Source organism: Symphalangus syndactylus, chromosome 8 (assembly GCF_028878055.3).
Source record: "Symphalangus syndactylus isolate Jambi chromosome 8, NHGRI_mSymSyn1-v2.1_pri, whole genome shotgun sequence".
Classification (NCBI taxonomy): Eukaryota; Metazoa; Chordata; class Mammalia; order Primates; family Hylobatidae; genus Symphalangus; species Symphalangus syndactylus.
The window spans coordinates 107,361,602-107,377,694 of NC_072430.2; the positions used below are offsets into that span (position 1 = coordinate 107,361,602).

Below are 16,093 nucleotides of genomic sequence, written 5' to 3' on the forward strand. Positions count from 1 at the left end.
TATATCCAGTAATAGGATTGCTGGGTCGAATGGTGGTTCTGTTTTTATCTCTCTGAGGAATCACCATACTGCTTTCTACAATGGTTGAACAAATTTACACTCCCACCAGCAGTGTATAAGTGTTCTGTTTTCTCCACAACCTCACTAGCATCTGTTATCTTTTGACTTTTTAATAAAGGCCATTCTGACTGGTGTGAGATAGTATCTCATTGTGGTTTTGATTCGCATTTCTCTAATGATTAGTGATATTGAGCTTTTTTTCATATGCTTGTTAACTGCATGTATGTCTTCTTTTTGAAAAGTTTATGTGGAAACTAGATAAAACTACTTTAAATTTCATATGGAACCAAAAAAGAGCCCGTATAGCCAAGACAGTCCTAAGCAAAAAGAACAAAGCTGGAGGCATCATGTTACCTGACTTCAAACTATACTACAAGGCTACAGTAACCAAAACAGCATGGTACTGGTATCAAAACAGATATACAGACCAATGGAACAGAACAGAGGCCTCAGAAATAACACGACACATCTACAACCATCTGGTCTTTGACAAACCTGACAAAAACAAGCAATGGGGAAAGGACTCCCTATTTAATAAATGGTGCTGGGAAAACTGGCTAGCCATATGCAGAAAACAGAAACTGGACCCCTTCCTTACACCTTATACAAAAATTAATTCAAGATGGATTAAAGACTTAAATGTAAAACCTAAAACTATAAAAATCCTAGAAGAAAACCTAGGCAATGCCATTCAGGACATACGCATGGGCAAAGACTTCATGACTAAAACACCAAAAGCAGTTGCAACAAAAGGCAAAATTGACAAATGGGATCTAATTAAAGAGCTTCTGCTCAGCAAAATAAACTATCATCAGAGTGAACAGGCAACCTACAGAATGGGAGAAAATTTTTCCAAGCTATCTATCTGACAAAGGTCTAATATCCAGAATCTACAAGGAAGTTAAACAAATTTACAAGAAAACCCATCAAAAAGTGGGCAAAGGATATAAAAAGACACTTTTCCAAAGAAGACATTTATGTGGCCAACGAACATAAGAAAAAAATTTCATCATCATTGGTCATTAGAGAAACGCAAATCAAAGCCATGATGAGATATCATCACACGCCAGTTAGAATGGCGATTATTAAGAAGTCTGGAAACAACAGATGCTGGCGAGGCTGTGGAGAAATAGGAACGCTTTTACACTGTTGGTGGTAGTGTAAATTAGTTTGGCCATTGTGGAAGACAGTGTGATGATTCCTCAAGGATCTAGAACCAGAAATACCATTTGACCCAGCAATGTCATTACTCTATGTATACCCAAAGGATTATAAATCATTCTTCTATAAAGACACATGCACATGTATGTTTATTGCAGCACCGTTTACAATAGCAAAGTCTTGGAACTACACCAAATGCCCATCAATGATAGACTGGATAAAGAAAATGTGGCACATATATACCATGGAATACTATGCAGCCATAAAAAAGAATGAATTCATGTCCTTTGCAGGGACATGGCTGAAGCTGGAAACCATCATCCTCAGCAAACTAACACAGGAACAGAAAACCAAACACCTAATGTTCTCACTCATAAATGGGATTTGAACAATGAGAACACATGGACACAGGGAGGAGAACATCATACACCAGGGCCTGTTGGGGGGTCGGGGGAAAGAGGATGGAGAGCAATAGGACAAATACCTAATAATGCATGCGGGGCTTAAAACCTAAGTGATGAGTTGATAGGTGCAGCAAACTACCATGGCACATGTATACCTAGGTAACAAACTTGCACATTCAGCACATGTATCCCAGAACTTAAAGTAAAAAAAAAAAAAAAAAAGTGTCTGTTTGTGTCCTTTGCCCACTTTTCAATGGGGTTGTTTTTCGTTGTAAATTTGTTTTAAGTTCCATATAGATGCTGGATAATAGACCTTTGTCAGATGCATGGTTTGCAGATATTTTCTCCCATTCTTCAGGTTGTTTGTTTACTCTGTTGATAGTTTCTTTTGCTGTATAGAAGCTCTTAAGTTTATTTAGATCCCATTTGCCAATTTTTGCTTTTGTTGCAATTGCTTTTAGTGTCTTTGTCATGAAATCTTTGCCCATTCCCTTGTCCAGGATGGTATTGCCTAGGCTGTCTTCCAGGTTTTTATAGTTTTGGGTTTTATATTTAAATCTTTAGTCCATCTTGAGTTTATTTTTGTATATGGTGTGAGGAAGGGGTCCAGCTTCTGTCTTCTGCATGTGGGTAACCTGTAATCCTGGCACCATTTAGTTAGCAGGGAGTTGTTTCCCTAATGCTTGTTTTTGTCAGCTTTGTTGAAGATCAAATGGTTGCAGGTGTGCAGCCTTGTTTGTGGGCTCTCTCTTCTGTTCCATTGGTCTATGTGTCTGTTTTGATACCAGTACCATGCTGTTTTGGTTACTGTAGCCTTATAGTATAGTTTGAAGTCAGGTAACATATTGCCTCCGGCTTTGTACTTTTTGCTTAGGATTGCCTTGGCTATTTGGCCTTTTTTTTGGTTCCATATGAATTTTAAAATAGTTTTTTTCTGGTTCTGTGAAGAATGCCATTGGCAGTTTGATAGGAATAGCATTGAATCTGAATTGCTTTGCGCAGTGTGCCCATTTTAATGATATTGATTCTTTCTGTCCATGAGCGTGGATTTTTTTTTTCCATTTGTTTGTATCTTCTCTGATTTATTTGAGCAGTCTTTTGTAGTTCTTATTGTAGAGATCTTTCACCTTCTTGTAATCCTAGGTATTTTATTCTTTTTCTGGCAATTGTGAATGGGATTGCCTTCCTAGTTTGGCCCTTGTCTTGATTGTTGTTGGTATATTGGAATGCTAGTGATTTTTAAACATTGATTTTGTATACTGAAACTTTGCTGAAGTTGTTTATCTTCTGGAGGAGCTTTTGGACGGAGAATATGGGGTTTTCTAAATGTAGGATCATGTCGTCTGCAAACAAGGATGGTCCGACTTCCTCTCTTCCTATCTGGATGCCCTTTATTTCTTTCTCTTGCCTGATTGCTTTGGCCGGGACTTCCAATACTATGTTGAATAGGGGTGGTGAGAGAGGGCATCCTTTTCTTGTGCTGGTTTTCAAGGAGAATACTTCTGGCTTTTGCCCATTTACTGTGATGTTGGCTGTGGGTTTGTTAGCTAAGCATTTTGTTTCTCTTAATTTATTTTAATTAAATAATTTATTTTTTAAGAGATATGTCTCAGCTGGGCATGGTGGCTCACGCCTGTAATCTCAGCACTTTGGGAGGCTGAGGTGGGCAGATCACGAGGTCAGGAGTCCGAGACCAGACAGGCCAACATAGTGAAACCCCATCTCTACTTAAAATATGAAAATTAGCCAGGCATGGTGGTGCATACCTATAATCCCATCTACTCAGGAGGCTGAGGCAGGAGAATTGCTTGAACCCGGGAGGCGGCGGTTGTGGTGAGCCAAGGTCATGCCACTGCACTCCATGCACTCCAACCTGGGCAACAGAGTGAGATTCCATCTCAAAAAAAAAAAAAAAAGAGATATGTCTCACTCTGTCACCTAGGCTTAAGTGCAGTGGCATGATCATAGCCTCCAGAGTAGTTGGAACTACAGGGATGTGCCACTGCCATCTGCCAAATGGAGCTTTTTAAAGAAATATACCTTCCTCTTTTTTCAATATGACTTTTTATTATTTATTTATTATTATTATTATTATTTTTTGAGACAAAGTCTCACTCTGTTACCCAGGCTGGAGTGCAGTGGCATGATCTCAGCTCACTGCAACCCCCACCTCCTGGGTTCAAGCGATTCTCCTGCCTCAGCCTTCCGAGTAGCCAGGATTGCAGGTGCCTGCCACCACACCTGGCTAATTTTAGTATTTTTAGTAGAGACAGGGTTTCACCATGTTGGCTAGGCTAGTCTCAAACTCCTGACCTCAGGTGATCCACCTGCCTCGGCCTCCCAAAGTGCTGGGATTACAGGCGTGAGCCATCGTGCCCGGCCCAATATAACTTTTTATATAAAAGTTGTTAGTAAAGATTCTGTAGTGGGTGAATCTGCAATGGATGAAGATGTTTTGGAGTGAAGCTGAATTGATCTTTTGAATTTATTAGAAATATTGTACACAAAGGGCCTAGTAGGTAAAAGACCACTCAGCTAAAGTTTTCTGATAATTTTCATGGTCTGCCTGAAATAGAATGTGTTGTAGCACTCTTCAAAACCATGTTTGCTTTCATAGCAAAGATTGAAGGTAATTAGCTGGGTTTTCTTTAAATAGGAAAAGTAATATTAACATTGTCATTGTCAGATTATATGAGTTGAAAATAGTTTTTTAGGTACCGGGGGACTAAGCTAAGAAGGGAGAAAATAAATGAGACTTTTATCTACTATGCTTGGGAAACATAGTTTCAAAATTAAGAGGATATTCCACAGATCAGTCTTAATTATGAAACTTGTGTATGATTGAATAACTTAAAAAACTTATTTGTGTTTAATTTTGATTTAAAAATAACCACAGCACTTATTTTCTAAGAATGAATAGAATATTTTTCATACCCCCCATTCCTAAAAGTTAGAAAATATATATATACATATTTTTTTCACAGATAGTTAATCTCATTATAAGGGGTAAAGAATTTAAGGCCGGGCACGGTGGCTCACGCCTGTAATCCCAGCACTTTGAGAGGCCAAGGCGGGTGGATCACGAGGTCAGGAGATCGAGACCATGGTGAAACCCCGTCTCTACTAAAAATACAAAAAATTAGCCGGGCGCGGTGGCGGGCGCCTGTAGTCCCAGCTACTCTGGAGGCTGAGGCAGGAGAATGGCGTGAACCCGCGAGGCGGAGCTTGCAGTGAGCCAGGATCGCACCACTGCACTCCAGCCTGGGCGACAGAGCGAGACTCCGTCTCAAAAAAAAAAAAAAGAATTTAAAACAATATTATTACTGTTGCCTTTTAATGTCCAGCAGGGTTTTTTATATTGTTTTGCTTTTGTCTTTTTTTAGGTTAAGTAGCATTGTCAAATATTGGGAGCTAGTACAGAGTGGTAGTTTGAAGGAGTCAGATTGCTTGAGTTTCAATTATAGCCTACCACTAAATAGCTCTGTGTAACCTTGTATGAGTTTTGTAACCTCTGTGTGACAGTTTCCTCATTTATAAAATGTATATACCTGAGATACAGGTGATGAGGATTAAATGAGGTAATATATCTGAAGTGCTGCCACTTCCTATGAACTGAGCACGTGTAAGCAGTTGTTGTCATCAGAGTTTGCAGTTGCTGTTTCATGCTAAAGTGATAAGAGTTATGGCAGGATATTTTTATCTCAAGAAACCTGTTGAACATTGGGGAAGGAAGGAAACAATTCCCATTCTTAATTTCTGGGAACTATTTATGATTATATTAATATTTAAAGCATTCTAGTTTGTTGAAGTTTTTTCCCCCAACATTAAATTTTTTTTTTAATTTTTTTCAAATTTATGTTTGCATTTTTTCAAATGGCCCTTTTTTTTCGAGACAAGGTTTTGCTCTGTCACCCAGGCTGGAGTACAGCAGCATGATCATGGCTCACTGCAGCCTCGACCTCCCAGCCTCAAGTGATCCTCCCACCTGAACCCCCAGAGTAGCTGGTACTACAGGCACATGCCATCACACTCAGCTAATTTTTAAAATTTTTTGTAGAGACAGGTAGCCCAAGCTCAAACTCCTGGGTTCAAGTGAGCCTCTCCCCTTGGCCTCCCAAAGTACTGGGATTACAGGCATGAGCTACTGTATCTGGCCTCAAGTAACTCTCTTAAAAGTTGGAATGCAGTCCCTATCAAGCATCAGCAATATTTTCATGTTTTACCTAGCAAAAGAGGAGTCTGGGAAAGTGGGTTGGAATGATTAAGGATTGTTAGCTGCACTAAAGAGGACAGCAGACTTTGGATAAAACAGTAAAACTGAAACTGTGTTAATAGGAGAGTAGTATGTTAAGTAATAAAATTTATGTGGTGCTGATGGAAGTCTTAAGTGCTGATAGACTTAATTTCAAATACTGTATTAGCTATACTTCCAAATGATAGGCCCAAAAGTTTTTCTTCAACTTCATATGCCTTTTTAGTTGATACTGCTCTAAATTTGATAGAGTAGGTTCAGTTGTTAAACTGAAAAAAAGTACAATAAATATACTATTTTCCCTGTGTTTTCAGACTTTCGAGGCACTTTGTAGTACAGTTCTTTCTGAACCATAGAGGCTATATATAAATGCTGAGATACCAAAATAAATCCTATTTAATTAGACATTTATCAAGTTACTTTTTTTTTTTTTTTTTTTGAGACAGAGTCTTGCTCTGTCGCTCAGGCTGGAGTATAGTGGTGCGATCTCGGCTCAGTGCAACCTCTGCCTCCCAGATTCAAGTGATTCTCCTGCCTCAGCCTTCTGAGTACCTGGGATTACAGGCGCGTGCCACCATGTCCAGCTAATTTTTGTATTTTCAGTAGAGAAAGGGTTTCACCATGTTGATCAGGCTGGTCTCGAACTCCTGACCTCGTGATCTGCCTTCCTTGGCCTCCCAAAGTGCTAGGATTACAGGCATGAGCCACCACGCCTGACCAACAAGTTATCATTTTTAAACTAAGGAAAATTACTTTAAATATAAGACAAATGATTGCCACACAAATAGGTGAAACGTATGAATAATACGGTAAGTGGCAAAAGGTAAATGTATTACGTCCAGACAGACTTGTTCAGATTACCAAGTAATTAGACTTCATCCATGTGTAATGATTAAGACTGTTGGTGGTTAAGACCCTAGGATTAGGGTCAAACTGCCTATTTTTAATCCTGGCTTCACCACTTATAAGTTGTGAGACCTTGGAAAAAAATGTTTATGTGCCTCAATGTTTTCATCTATAAAATGGGGGAAATCATAGAATCCATCATAGAGCTAGGTATGTGTTTAATAGTTTATTTAATTAATAATTTTTATTAAATCAGTCTAGGCATATGCATTTGATTTTTTTTTTTTTAATGCTTCCAAGATGATCGTTGCCAGCCCAACAGAAAATGGACAGGTACTTCGTGTAATTCCATCTACCCAGACAGGAATGGCACAAGTGATTATACCTCAGGGGCAGCTTGTGGATGTGAATAGTCCTCGGGGTGAGTAACAATGGGATATAGGGGATTTAAGAGTGTTTTAAAAACATAAATATTTTAGAAAAATCAACTTATGAAAGTCAGTGCTAAAGTTGATGTCTTTAGGTAAAAGATTATGAATTAAATAATTAGAAAACAGCTCTTTGCCCAAATAAACTCAAAGTTCGTTTTTCAACTCCTGTTTAGGTTAGCTATTTCATTTAAGAATTCGATGAAGCTGATTGACTCCTGCTTCCTCCCAAATGACCAGTGAGCATAAAATAAATTATTATTAATTATAACAGTAATAATAACAGCAACAATAGCAAGAATATAGTGTTAATAGCTTCAGAAGTTTTTATTTATATCTTTTTTTTTGGAGGCAGAGTCTCTCTCTTTCCCCCAGGCTGGAGTACATTGGTGGCATGATCTCGGCTTACTGCAACCTCCGACTCCCAGGTTCAAGCAATTCTCCTGCCTCAGCCTCCTGAGTAGCAGGGATTACGGTAGCCTGCAGCCACGCCTGTCTAATTTTTATATTTTTAGTAGAGACGAGGCTTCACCATGTTGGCCACTCTGGTCTTGAACTCCTGACCTTGGGTGATCCACCTGCCTCCTCCTCCCAAAGTGCTGGGATTATGCGCGGGAGCCACTTCACCTGGCCACTTATATCTTTATCAATATTTTTATTAGCCATGTGACTCATTACTTTTTTGTTTTTTTTATCCTCTTGCTCTTCTCCTCTTTCCTTGGCCCCTTCAGATTCAGAAAAGAGAATCATGCTCTCTATTTCTCCTTGTATAGTCTTTCTTTACCTGTTTGGTAATATGCCTATTAGTTCTCTTTTTTTTTTTTTTTGCTTTCCTCCCTTTTCCCTCTATTTGAATCTCTTTTCTAACCTCATAGCTATACTGTTTCGTTGCTTCTTCATAGCTAATGGTTTAGGGCAGATATTTTTACCTTAGTGTTATCATTGTTTGTTAATAGTCATTAAGACATTAAGAGAAAAACATAGATTGCAGAAAACATTATGAGCACAGTATATAAACAAAATTAGTTTTACATTTTCCTATATATTGCAGAACTCTTAATATACAATTATTTCTACCACTTTTATATCCTGGCTGTTCAATATAAATTCTAAAACTTAATTATAAAATTACAGTAGTCAATATTATAATTTAAAGTAAACAAGTATCAGAGAAATTCTCAATAAAGCATTATTCCTTTATTCTCAATAAAGCATAAATTTTCTTTACCTATTACAAATACATAAGTTTTAGTTAGGTATATTCTTATGGTCTTATTCAAGATATTGATGTTACTTTGTTTTTGTTTTTGTTGTTAAGATGTCCCTGAAGAGAAACCTAGTGACAGAAACTTATCAACTGTAAGAGTGGATACTCTAGCAGACAATACCAGCAATTACATTCTTCATCCTCAAACATCCTTCACATTGCCCAAAAAGTCAGTGACCAGGTGAGTCCATGGGAAAGAGAAGCTCATCTTTTAATGTCACCGTGGAAATCTTTTTACAAATTACACATTTAAAGCTGGCTGACTATAGAGAAAATCAGAAAATAGAAGGAACTATCATTGAATATATCTTTAGTTATTTTAAGGCATCTTGGTCATAAGGCGGCTACTCTGGAAGCTATAAATGTCAAAAGTGCCACTTTTCCTCAGTGACATCTGTTATCTTTTGAAACAGTATGAAAATTTTATTAGTTTATTTAGTCTGACATTAATAGACTTTTCAGAATAAAGAAACATTCATGGCCAGGCGCGGTGGCTCACTCCTGTAATCCCAGCACTTTGGGAGGACAAGGCAGGTAGATCACGAGGTCAGGAGTTCAAGACGAGCCTGGCCAAGATGGTGAAACCCCATCTCTACTAAAAATACAAAAATTAGCTGGGTGTGGTGGTGGGCACCTGTAATCCTAGCTACTTGGGAGGCTGAGGCAGAGAATTGCTTGAACCCGGGAGGCGGAGGTTGCAGTGAGCCGAGATTGCACCACCGCACTCCAGCCTAGGCGACAGAGCAAGACTCCATTTAAAAAAAAAAAAAAAAAGACTGGGCGCGGTGGCTTATGCCTGTAATCCCAGCACTTTGGGAGGCCAAGGCAGGCGGATCACAAGGTCAGGAGATTGAGACCATCCTGGCTAACACGGTGAAACCCCATCTTTACTAAAAATACAAAAAAAAAAAATTAGCTGGGCATGGTGGCCGGCACCTGTAGTCCCAGCTACTTGGGAGGCTGAGGCAGGAGAATGGCGTGAACCTGGGAGGCGGAGCTTGCAGTGAGCCAAGGTCACACCACTGTACTCCAGCCTGGGTGACAGAGCGAGACTCTGTCTCAAAAAAAAAAAAAAAAATCATTATAGTTCCTAAATTTTTAAAATTGTTTTATCACATTTTTATGCATAGAATTCCTCTGTGGCAAAATGTTTAAAATGTTTTTTGCTAACTTTTATTTCAGTTTTTGTTTTTGTTTTAAAATAATACTATGATATTTTAGGGAAATATGTACATGGCTTATATATTGTTTATATTATTTTAATTGTTCCATAAAAGTATTTTTGAATTAAGACATTATTTTTGACATTTAATCTTAGACCTTAATAATGTTACTTTTCACTTGATCTTAGCCAAAAGTCCAAGCAGTGACACATAATGTTACTTCAAACTAGTCAAATTTATAATTTTTTTTGATAAATGAAAACAGTTATATAATAAGAGCACAAAATAAGCTTTGGGAGAGATATATAAAACACTTGAAGTTGTTGGGACTACATGTATCTGGAAGAAGAAATTTAGGTCTTTGACTTAGCAGTTAATAAAATAGTAATGGTTAAAGAAAATAATAACTAATGCACCCATCAGATCAATCTATAGTTATTGTTAAAATTTCTTATTGATGACTTCAATATTCGTCTTTGATACTAAGAGGATAAAGCAGTTGAATGCATTTTGTGTGTTCATTGAACTGCATATTTATATATATTCCTCTCCTATCCCAGAATGCTGGAAGAACCCCTTCTGGCACCTCTTCAGCCACTTTCTTCTAACACACCTATATGGGCCTGCCGTCTTAGGAGCTGTGAGGTGAGTTAAAAATAATCATTACCTAGAATTACTTAACTGATTATAACCACAGGTCATCCCCAAATGCCACTTATGAGTACAACTAATATAGGCTATAGTTACAATATTTTGTTTGTGTTTATGTTAAATCTGGTCTCATCTATTGTTGAATTCTTAGAGATTCTAAGCTCTGTTAAAGCAGAGGTTATATAAATCTCTACATTTCACTATTATTTCTTCTCTTGCAACTCTCTTCCCTTGTAGTCCATGAAACTTCACTATCATGTTTCTCTACTATTTACTTTTCAACCATTTCTTTTCTTTCTTTGCTTGTACTTATTTTTTTTTTTTTCATATTATCAGTAGAAAATTCTTCAAGGCTCACTTTCTGACTGTCTTTTTTCTCTATATTTTGTCTTTTGGAGCACTTACCTACTTTGTTGACTTTCAACTGACATCTATAAAAATGATTTTCAAGTCTGTATCACCAGTTTATATATATATATATATATATATATATATATATATATATATATATATATTTATGTATTTATTTATTTATTGAGACAGAGTCTCACTCTGTCCCCCAGGCTGTAGTGTAGTGGTGCAATCTCAGCTCACTGCAACTTCTGCCTCCTGGGTTCAAGTGATTCTTGTGCTTCGGCCTCCTGAGTAGCTGGGACTACAGGCATGTGCCACCACACCTGGCTAATTTTTGGATTTTTAGCAGAGATGGGATTTCAGTATGTTGGCCAGGCTGGTCTCGAACTCCTGAGGTGATCCACACACCTCAGGCTCCCAAAGTGCTGGGATTACAGGTGTGAACCACTGCGCCAAGCCAGATTTTGAATTCTGCCTTCCTCTTGTCCCAGATATCTGGCTACTTGCTTGAAGGTTTATTTGAATTTCACCTCAAATTCACCATATCCCATACTGAAATCATCTACCATGCCACAACTAGCTCCACTTCCAAAATTCCATGTCTGTGTAATGACAAATACCATTTCCTTAGATACCCAGGCATAAAGTTTTGTACTAATTTCTTCCTTTCCCACATTTAGGTAGTCACCAGATTCTTTCTCTTTTTTATTTTTTTGAGATGGAGTCTCGCTCTGTCACGCAGGCTGGAGTGCAGTGGCGCTGTCTCAGGTCACTGCAACCTCCACCTCCCAGGTTCAAGTGATTCTCCTGCCTCAGCCTCTTGAGTAGCTGGGACTACTTGCACGTGCCACCATGCTCAGCTAATTTTTGTATTTTTAGTAGAGACGGGGTTTTGCTATGTTGGTCAGGCTGGTCTCGAACTCCTGACCTCAGGTGATCCTCCCACCTCAGCCTCCCAAAGTGCTGGGATTACAGGCGTGAGCCACCACGCCCAGAAGTCGTCACCAGATTCTTTTAGTTTTTCCTTTAAAGTATCTTTCTCCTTTTGGCCTATCTTTCAATAGGTCTTTGTCCTCTTGTGCTTGATTACAGGAATAGCCTGCCCCTGACATCTTTGACCCTCCCATTTCTGGTCCCTAATGTATATTTTTCTAAGGCTACTTGTATTTGAAGATCGTTTTTTCTTTTCTTAGTGCCCAATAAGTCGTGTTATTTTTTCCACATTATTTAGCCACTGTAGCTAGCTTCAAAGATTATGATACCTTTCATAATCTGGTATCATCCTACGTTGTCCTACTTTATTCCCTACTTTTCTCAAACTCATCTTCATTGTTGTTAGCCTAGTCCTCCTACTTTCGACAGATACTCCAGAATTTTTTTTTAGCTCTCCCTTTATCCATTTTTATTTCCTTTTCCTGTATGTTACTTTTTTCTTCTACTTACCATTTCTAACTATTCTTCAAATCCCAATGCAAGTCCTACATATCTTTTCTATAAATTATTTAATGATTATTTTAGCCTTTACCTATTTCTCTCTTTAAGTTCTTTAGTATTAATTGTCATTCTTAATTATTTACTAGCTTAGGCCGGGTGCGGTGGCTCACTCCTCTAATTTTAGCACTTTGGGAAGCCAAAAAGGGCAGATCACTTGAGGTCAGGAGTTCAAGAGCAGCCTGGCCAACGTGGCGAAACCCCATCTCTGCTAAAAATACAAAAATTAGCCGGGCATGGTGGTGGGCACCTGTAGTCCCAGCTGCTGAGGCAGGAGAATCGCTTGATTTTAGGAGACGGAGGTTGCAGTGAGCCAACATCACGCCACTACATTCCAGTCCATGACAGAGCAAGACTCCATCTCAAAAAAAAATTAAAAAATAAAATTATTTACTAGCGTGGGTTGTTCACTGTTACATAACAATTAGACTTTTTGAGGAAAGGGACCATGTCTACTCTATATACAAACCATAGATGGTAGTGAACATTTAACTATCAGAATGCTTCATTGTTTTAAACAAATCTTAAAATATGGGAAAGAAAAAACATTCTATTTTAATATTTTGAGAAAATTTCTCATAAAAAACCTTGTGCTATATGTATTACATTTGTTAAGACATTATCGTTGTTGCTTTTCTAAGTAGAGTACATGTATGTATATACATATATGTATGTGTGTGTGTGTGTGTGTGTGTGTGTAGTTTTAGCTTTTTCTCCCCCTACCTTTTATTAGTCATGGTTTTTCAGTGGTTTCCTAAAGTTACTGTTGTGATTGTTTGATGAGGGTTTTAAAAATCATTATTACAAGCCTCATGGAATGCTATGGATATTAGAGCATTTATTAAAACAATCACGCAACCAAATCACCATATGTTACAACTATAGTGCATTGTGTGGCTTACCTAAAATCATCGTATATCTTGTAAGAAACTGAGTACTACTGTCCAACAGACTTGAGTATGGTTGTCCAAGATGAACCACTTCTTTCCCAGTGAGGGGTTCTTTCTCCTCTCCCAAGCTGTATCAGTGATAAAAAAAATTTTTGAGTTGGCTGGGTGCAGTAGCTTACATCTGTCAGCACTTTGGGAGGTTGAGGCAGGTGGATCATGAGGTCAAGAGATTGAGACCATCCTGGCCAACATGGTAAAACCCCTCTCTACTAAAAATACAAAAATTAATCTGGCATGGTGGCACGTGCCTGTAGTCCCAGCTACTCGGGAGGCTGAGGCAGGAGAATCGCTTGAACCCAGGAGGCGGAGGTTGCAGTGAGCTGAGATCATACCACTGTACTCCAGCCTGGTGACAGAGGGAGACTCCGTCTCAAAAAAAAAAAAAAAATTGGGTTAATGGCTAAGGAAATATTTTCTGCATTTTGGTTCAAAATATTGTTTAGTAATCTTTTATTTTTTGAATTTCTCATTTAATGATTTTTTTTACTATAGGCATTTTTTTCAGATTTGACTAAAGTGTATTAACTGGACAAATGTCAATACTGTATTAAAATGTTACCTGTAAGCCTATTTATAAGTATATATAGTTCTGATTATATTATACTGATTTTTTTCTTTATTGACATATATTCTAATTTTATTTATAAATTATAGTATAGCTAAAATTTATATTCATTTATTTGTAGTGCATATTTTGATAAAGAGTTGTCTAGGTTAGCAGAAAAATTATAAACATAAGCATTTTCATTATTTTAGAGGAAATTGCAGATAATGTATTGTTTGGCATCAGATTATCTCTTAACTATTATAACCAAAAGTACAGCCACAACAGTATTTTGATACCTTTCTATTTGTTAAATGTATTCTTCCTCTCTGCCCACATCTCTGTTCTTATTTCCTCTAAGGGGGAAACATACATGGAGTCAATTCTAGGTCTCTGCATTTCATTGTAAGAGATCACAGTTAACATGTTTTTTCTGTTGGTATTGAAAAAAAAGTTTCTCCCTAGCTGGGTGCAGTGGCTTATGCCTGTAATCCCATCACTTTGGGAGGCTGAGGCAAGCAGATCACCTGAGATCAGGAGTTTGAGACCAGCCTGGTCAACATGGCGAAACCCTGTCTTTACTAAAAATTCCAGGCATGGTGACACATGCCTGTAATCCCAGCTACTTGGGAGGCTGAGGCAGGAGAATCATCTGAACCCAGGAGGTGGAGGTTGCGGTGAGCTGAGATAGCGCCATTGCACTCCGACCTGGGCAACAAGAGTGAAACTCCATCTCAAAAACAAAAAAAAAAAAAAAAAAAAAAAAGAAAAGAAAAAGTTTCTCCTCTAGTACAGGGATACTCAAATGGTTGTATATAGATAATATCAATTAATTTACATTATTTATTTATACCTTTCCTTGTTTTAGAAGGAATTTAAGAGAGCTTACAAAAAATACGTAAAATATATTAGCAAGGTAGAAATTAAAAGTGAGAGCTAAACAATAAAGAAAGACAAGGATGGGAACATAAAATGGAAGTAAGAAAATACATGTCTTAACCAACTATGTGTGTGTGCATGTATACATGTACTTGTCTATAATCTACGTAAATGCTTTTCAAAAGGGAAAACGTAGTTACTAAATTCTGTGCCTTTTAGATTTAAAAATTATGCTAATTTCCATAAGATAAAAGCAAACCATTAACTATTTTTGGTACTAAGACCAGACAGAAATTTCTCTCAGAGAAGGATCTTCTTTTTTTTTTTAGACAGAGTCTTGCTCTGTTGCCCAGGCTGGAACGCAATGGCACAATCTCAACTCACTGCAACCTCCGTCTCCCAGGTTCAAGGGATTCTTGTGCCTCAACCTCCCAGGTAGCTGGGACTACAGGCAAGCGCCACCACGCCCAGCTAATTTTTGTATTTTTCTTACTGATGGGGTTTCACCATATTGGCCAGGCTGGTTTTGAACTCTTGACCTCAGGTGATCTGCCCACCTTGGCCTCCCAAAGTGCTGGGATTACAGGCGTGAGCCACCGTACCCAGCCTCAGAGAAGGATCTTCATAAAAAGAATGTTGATATAATGAGCAAATTTTTCTACAGCCTTTTTATCAATCACTCACAATTTTCATTGGGTTTCTAATAGATGCATGGCATCCTATCAAAATTAATCTCAGGCCTTCCTGCCTTCCTGCCTTCCCACCTTCCCGCCTTCCCGCCTTCCTGCCTGCCCTCCTTCTCTCCCTCCCTCCTTCCCTCCCTCCCTCCTTCCTTCCCTCCTCTTTCCTTTCTCCTCCCAACCTCACTCCACCAAAAAAAATCACTTTCAGTAAAGGAGACCCCATAGGAAATGAGTACTTTGTGGCTAGTTTTACACTGATCTGGATTGATCCAGGATAGATTTTTAAATATCTGAAAGAATGGATATACATTATATGTTCTTGCAAGTTATCTTTTCTAAATATTCTTTCTCTCAAACAAGACGTTGATAAAGATAGTATGGCAATGAGTTTGGCATTATATTCCCTAACAAACACCTGGTTGAACTCAAATCAGACCCACTGGTTGTAATAGACCATTGATCTGAGGGCACAAATGACATTCTCTTGTGAAAGGTGATGAGTCTTCCATTTTGGACAACCATCTCATTACATTTATTATGCAATGAAGTGTATTTGCTAGTAATTTTGTTTAATTTCTACCACATGCAGAAAATTGGAGATTCATACCGTGGCTACTGTGTAAGTGAGACTGAATTAGAAAGTGTCCTAACATTTCACAAGCAGCAAACACAGAGTGTTTGGGGGACCCGTCAGTCTCCAAGCCCAGCCAAGCCTGCTACACGCTTGATGTGGAAATCCCAGTATGTCCCGTATGATGGAATCCCATTTGTTAATGCAGGTACTTTTTTAAAGAATTATTTTAAAAGGTTCAGCAGCAGCCATAGTCCATTGTGAAAATGTGATTTTCCTAAGGTGATAACATTTTTATTTTGGTAGCTGACAATTGAATGTGAATTGATTAAAATGCATATTAAATTGAAAAAACTTATAGAAAATATAATCAATTACTTTATAAGATT

General features: G+C 38.0%; 1 protein-coding gene across 27 annotated transcripts in view; it reads left to right on the forward strand.

Moving 5' to 3' along the window:
* CARF (calcium responsive transcription factor) overlaps nucleotides 1-16,093 on the forward strand; it is a 77,623-nt gene that overhangs the window by 36,208 nt on the left and 25,322 nt on the right. For 25 of the 27 annotated variants that reach the window (XR_010122206.1, XR_010122205.1, XR_010122199.1 and 22 more), the window contains 4 exons: nucleotides 7,024-7,144; nucleotides 8,470-8,599; nucleotides 10,142-10,226; nucleotides 15,723-15,912. Coding sequence is in view for 14 of the 27 variants with exons in the window: in XM_055290260.2 (XP_055146235.1) it covers nucleotides 7,024-7,144; nucleotides 8,470-8,599; nucleotides 10,142-10,226; nucleotides 15,723-15,912 (526 nt within the window). In the remaining 13 variants the exon portion in view is untranslated. Of the gene's footprint in view, nucleotides 1-7,023; nucleotides 7,145-7,327; nucleotides 7,391-8,469; nucleotides 8,600-10,141; nucleotides 10,227-15,722; nucleotides 15,913-16,093 lie in introns of those variants that run through there. The other 2 variants (XM_055290263.2, XM_055290265.2) reach the window with 2 other exon arrangements.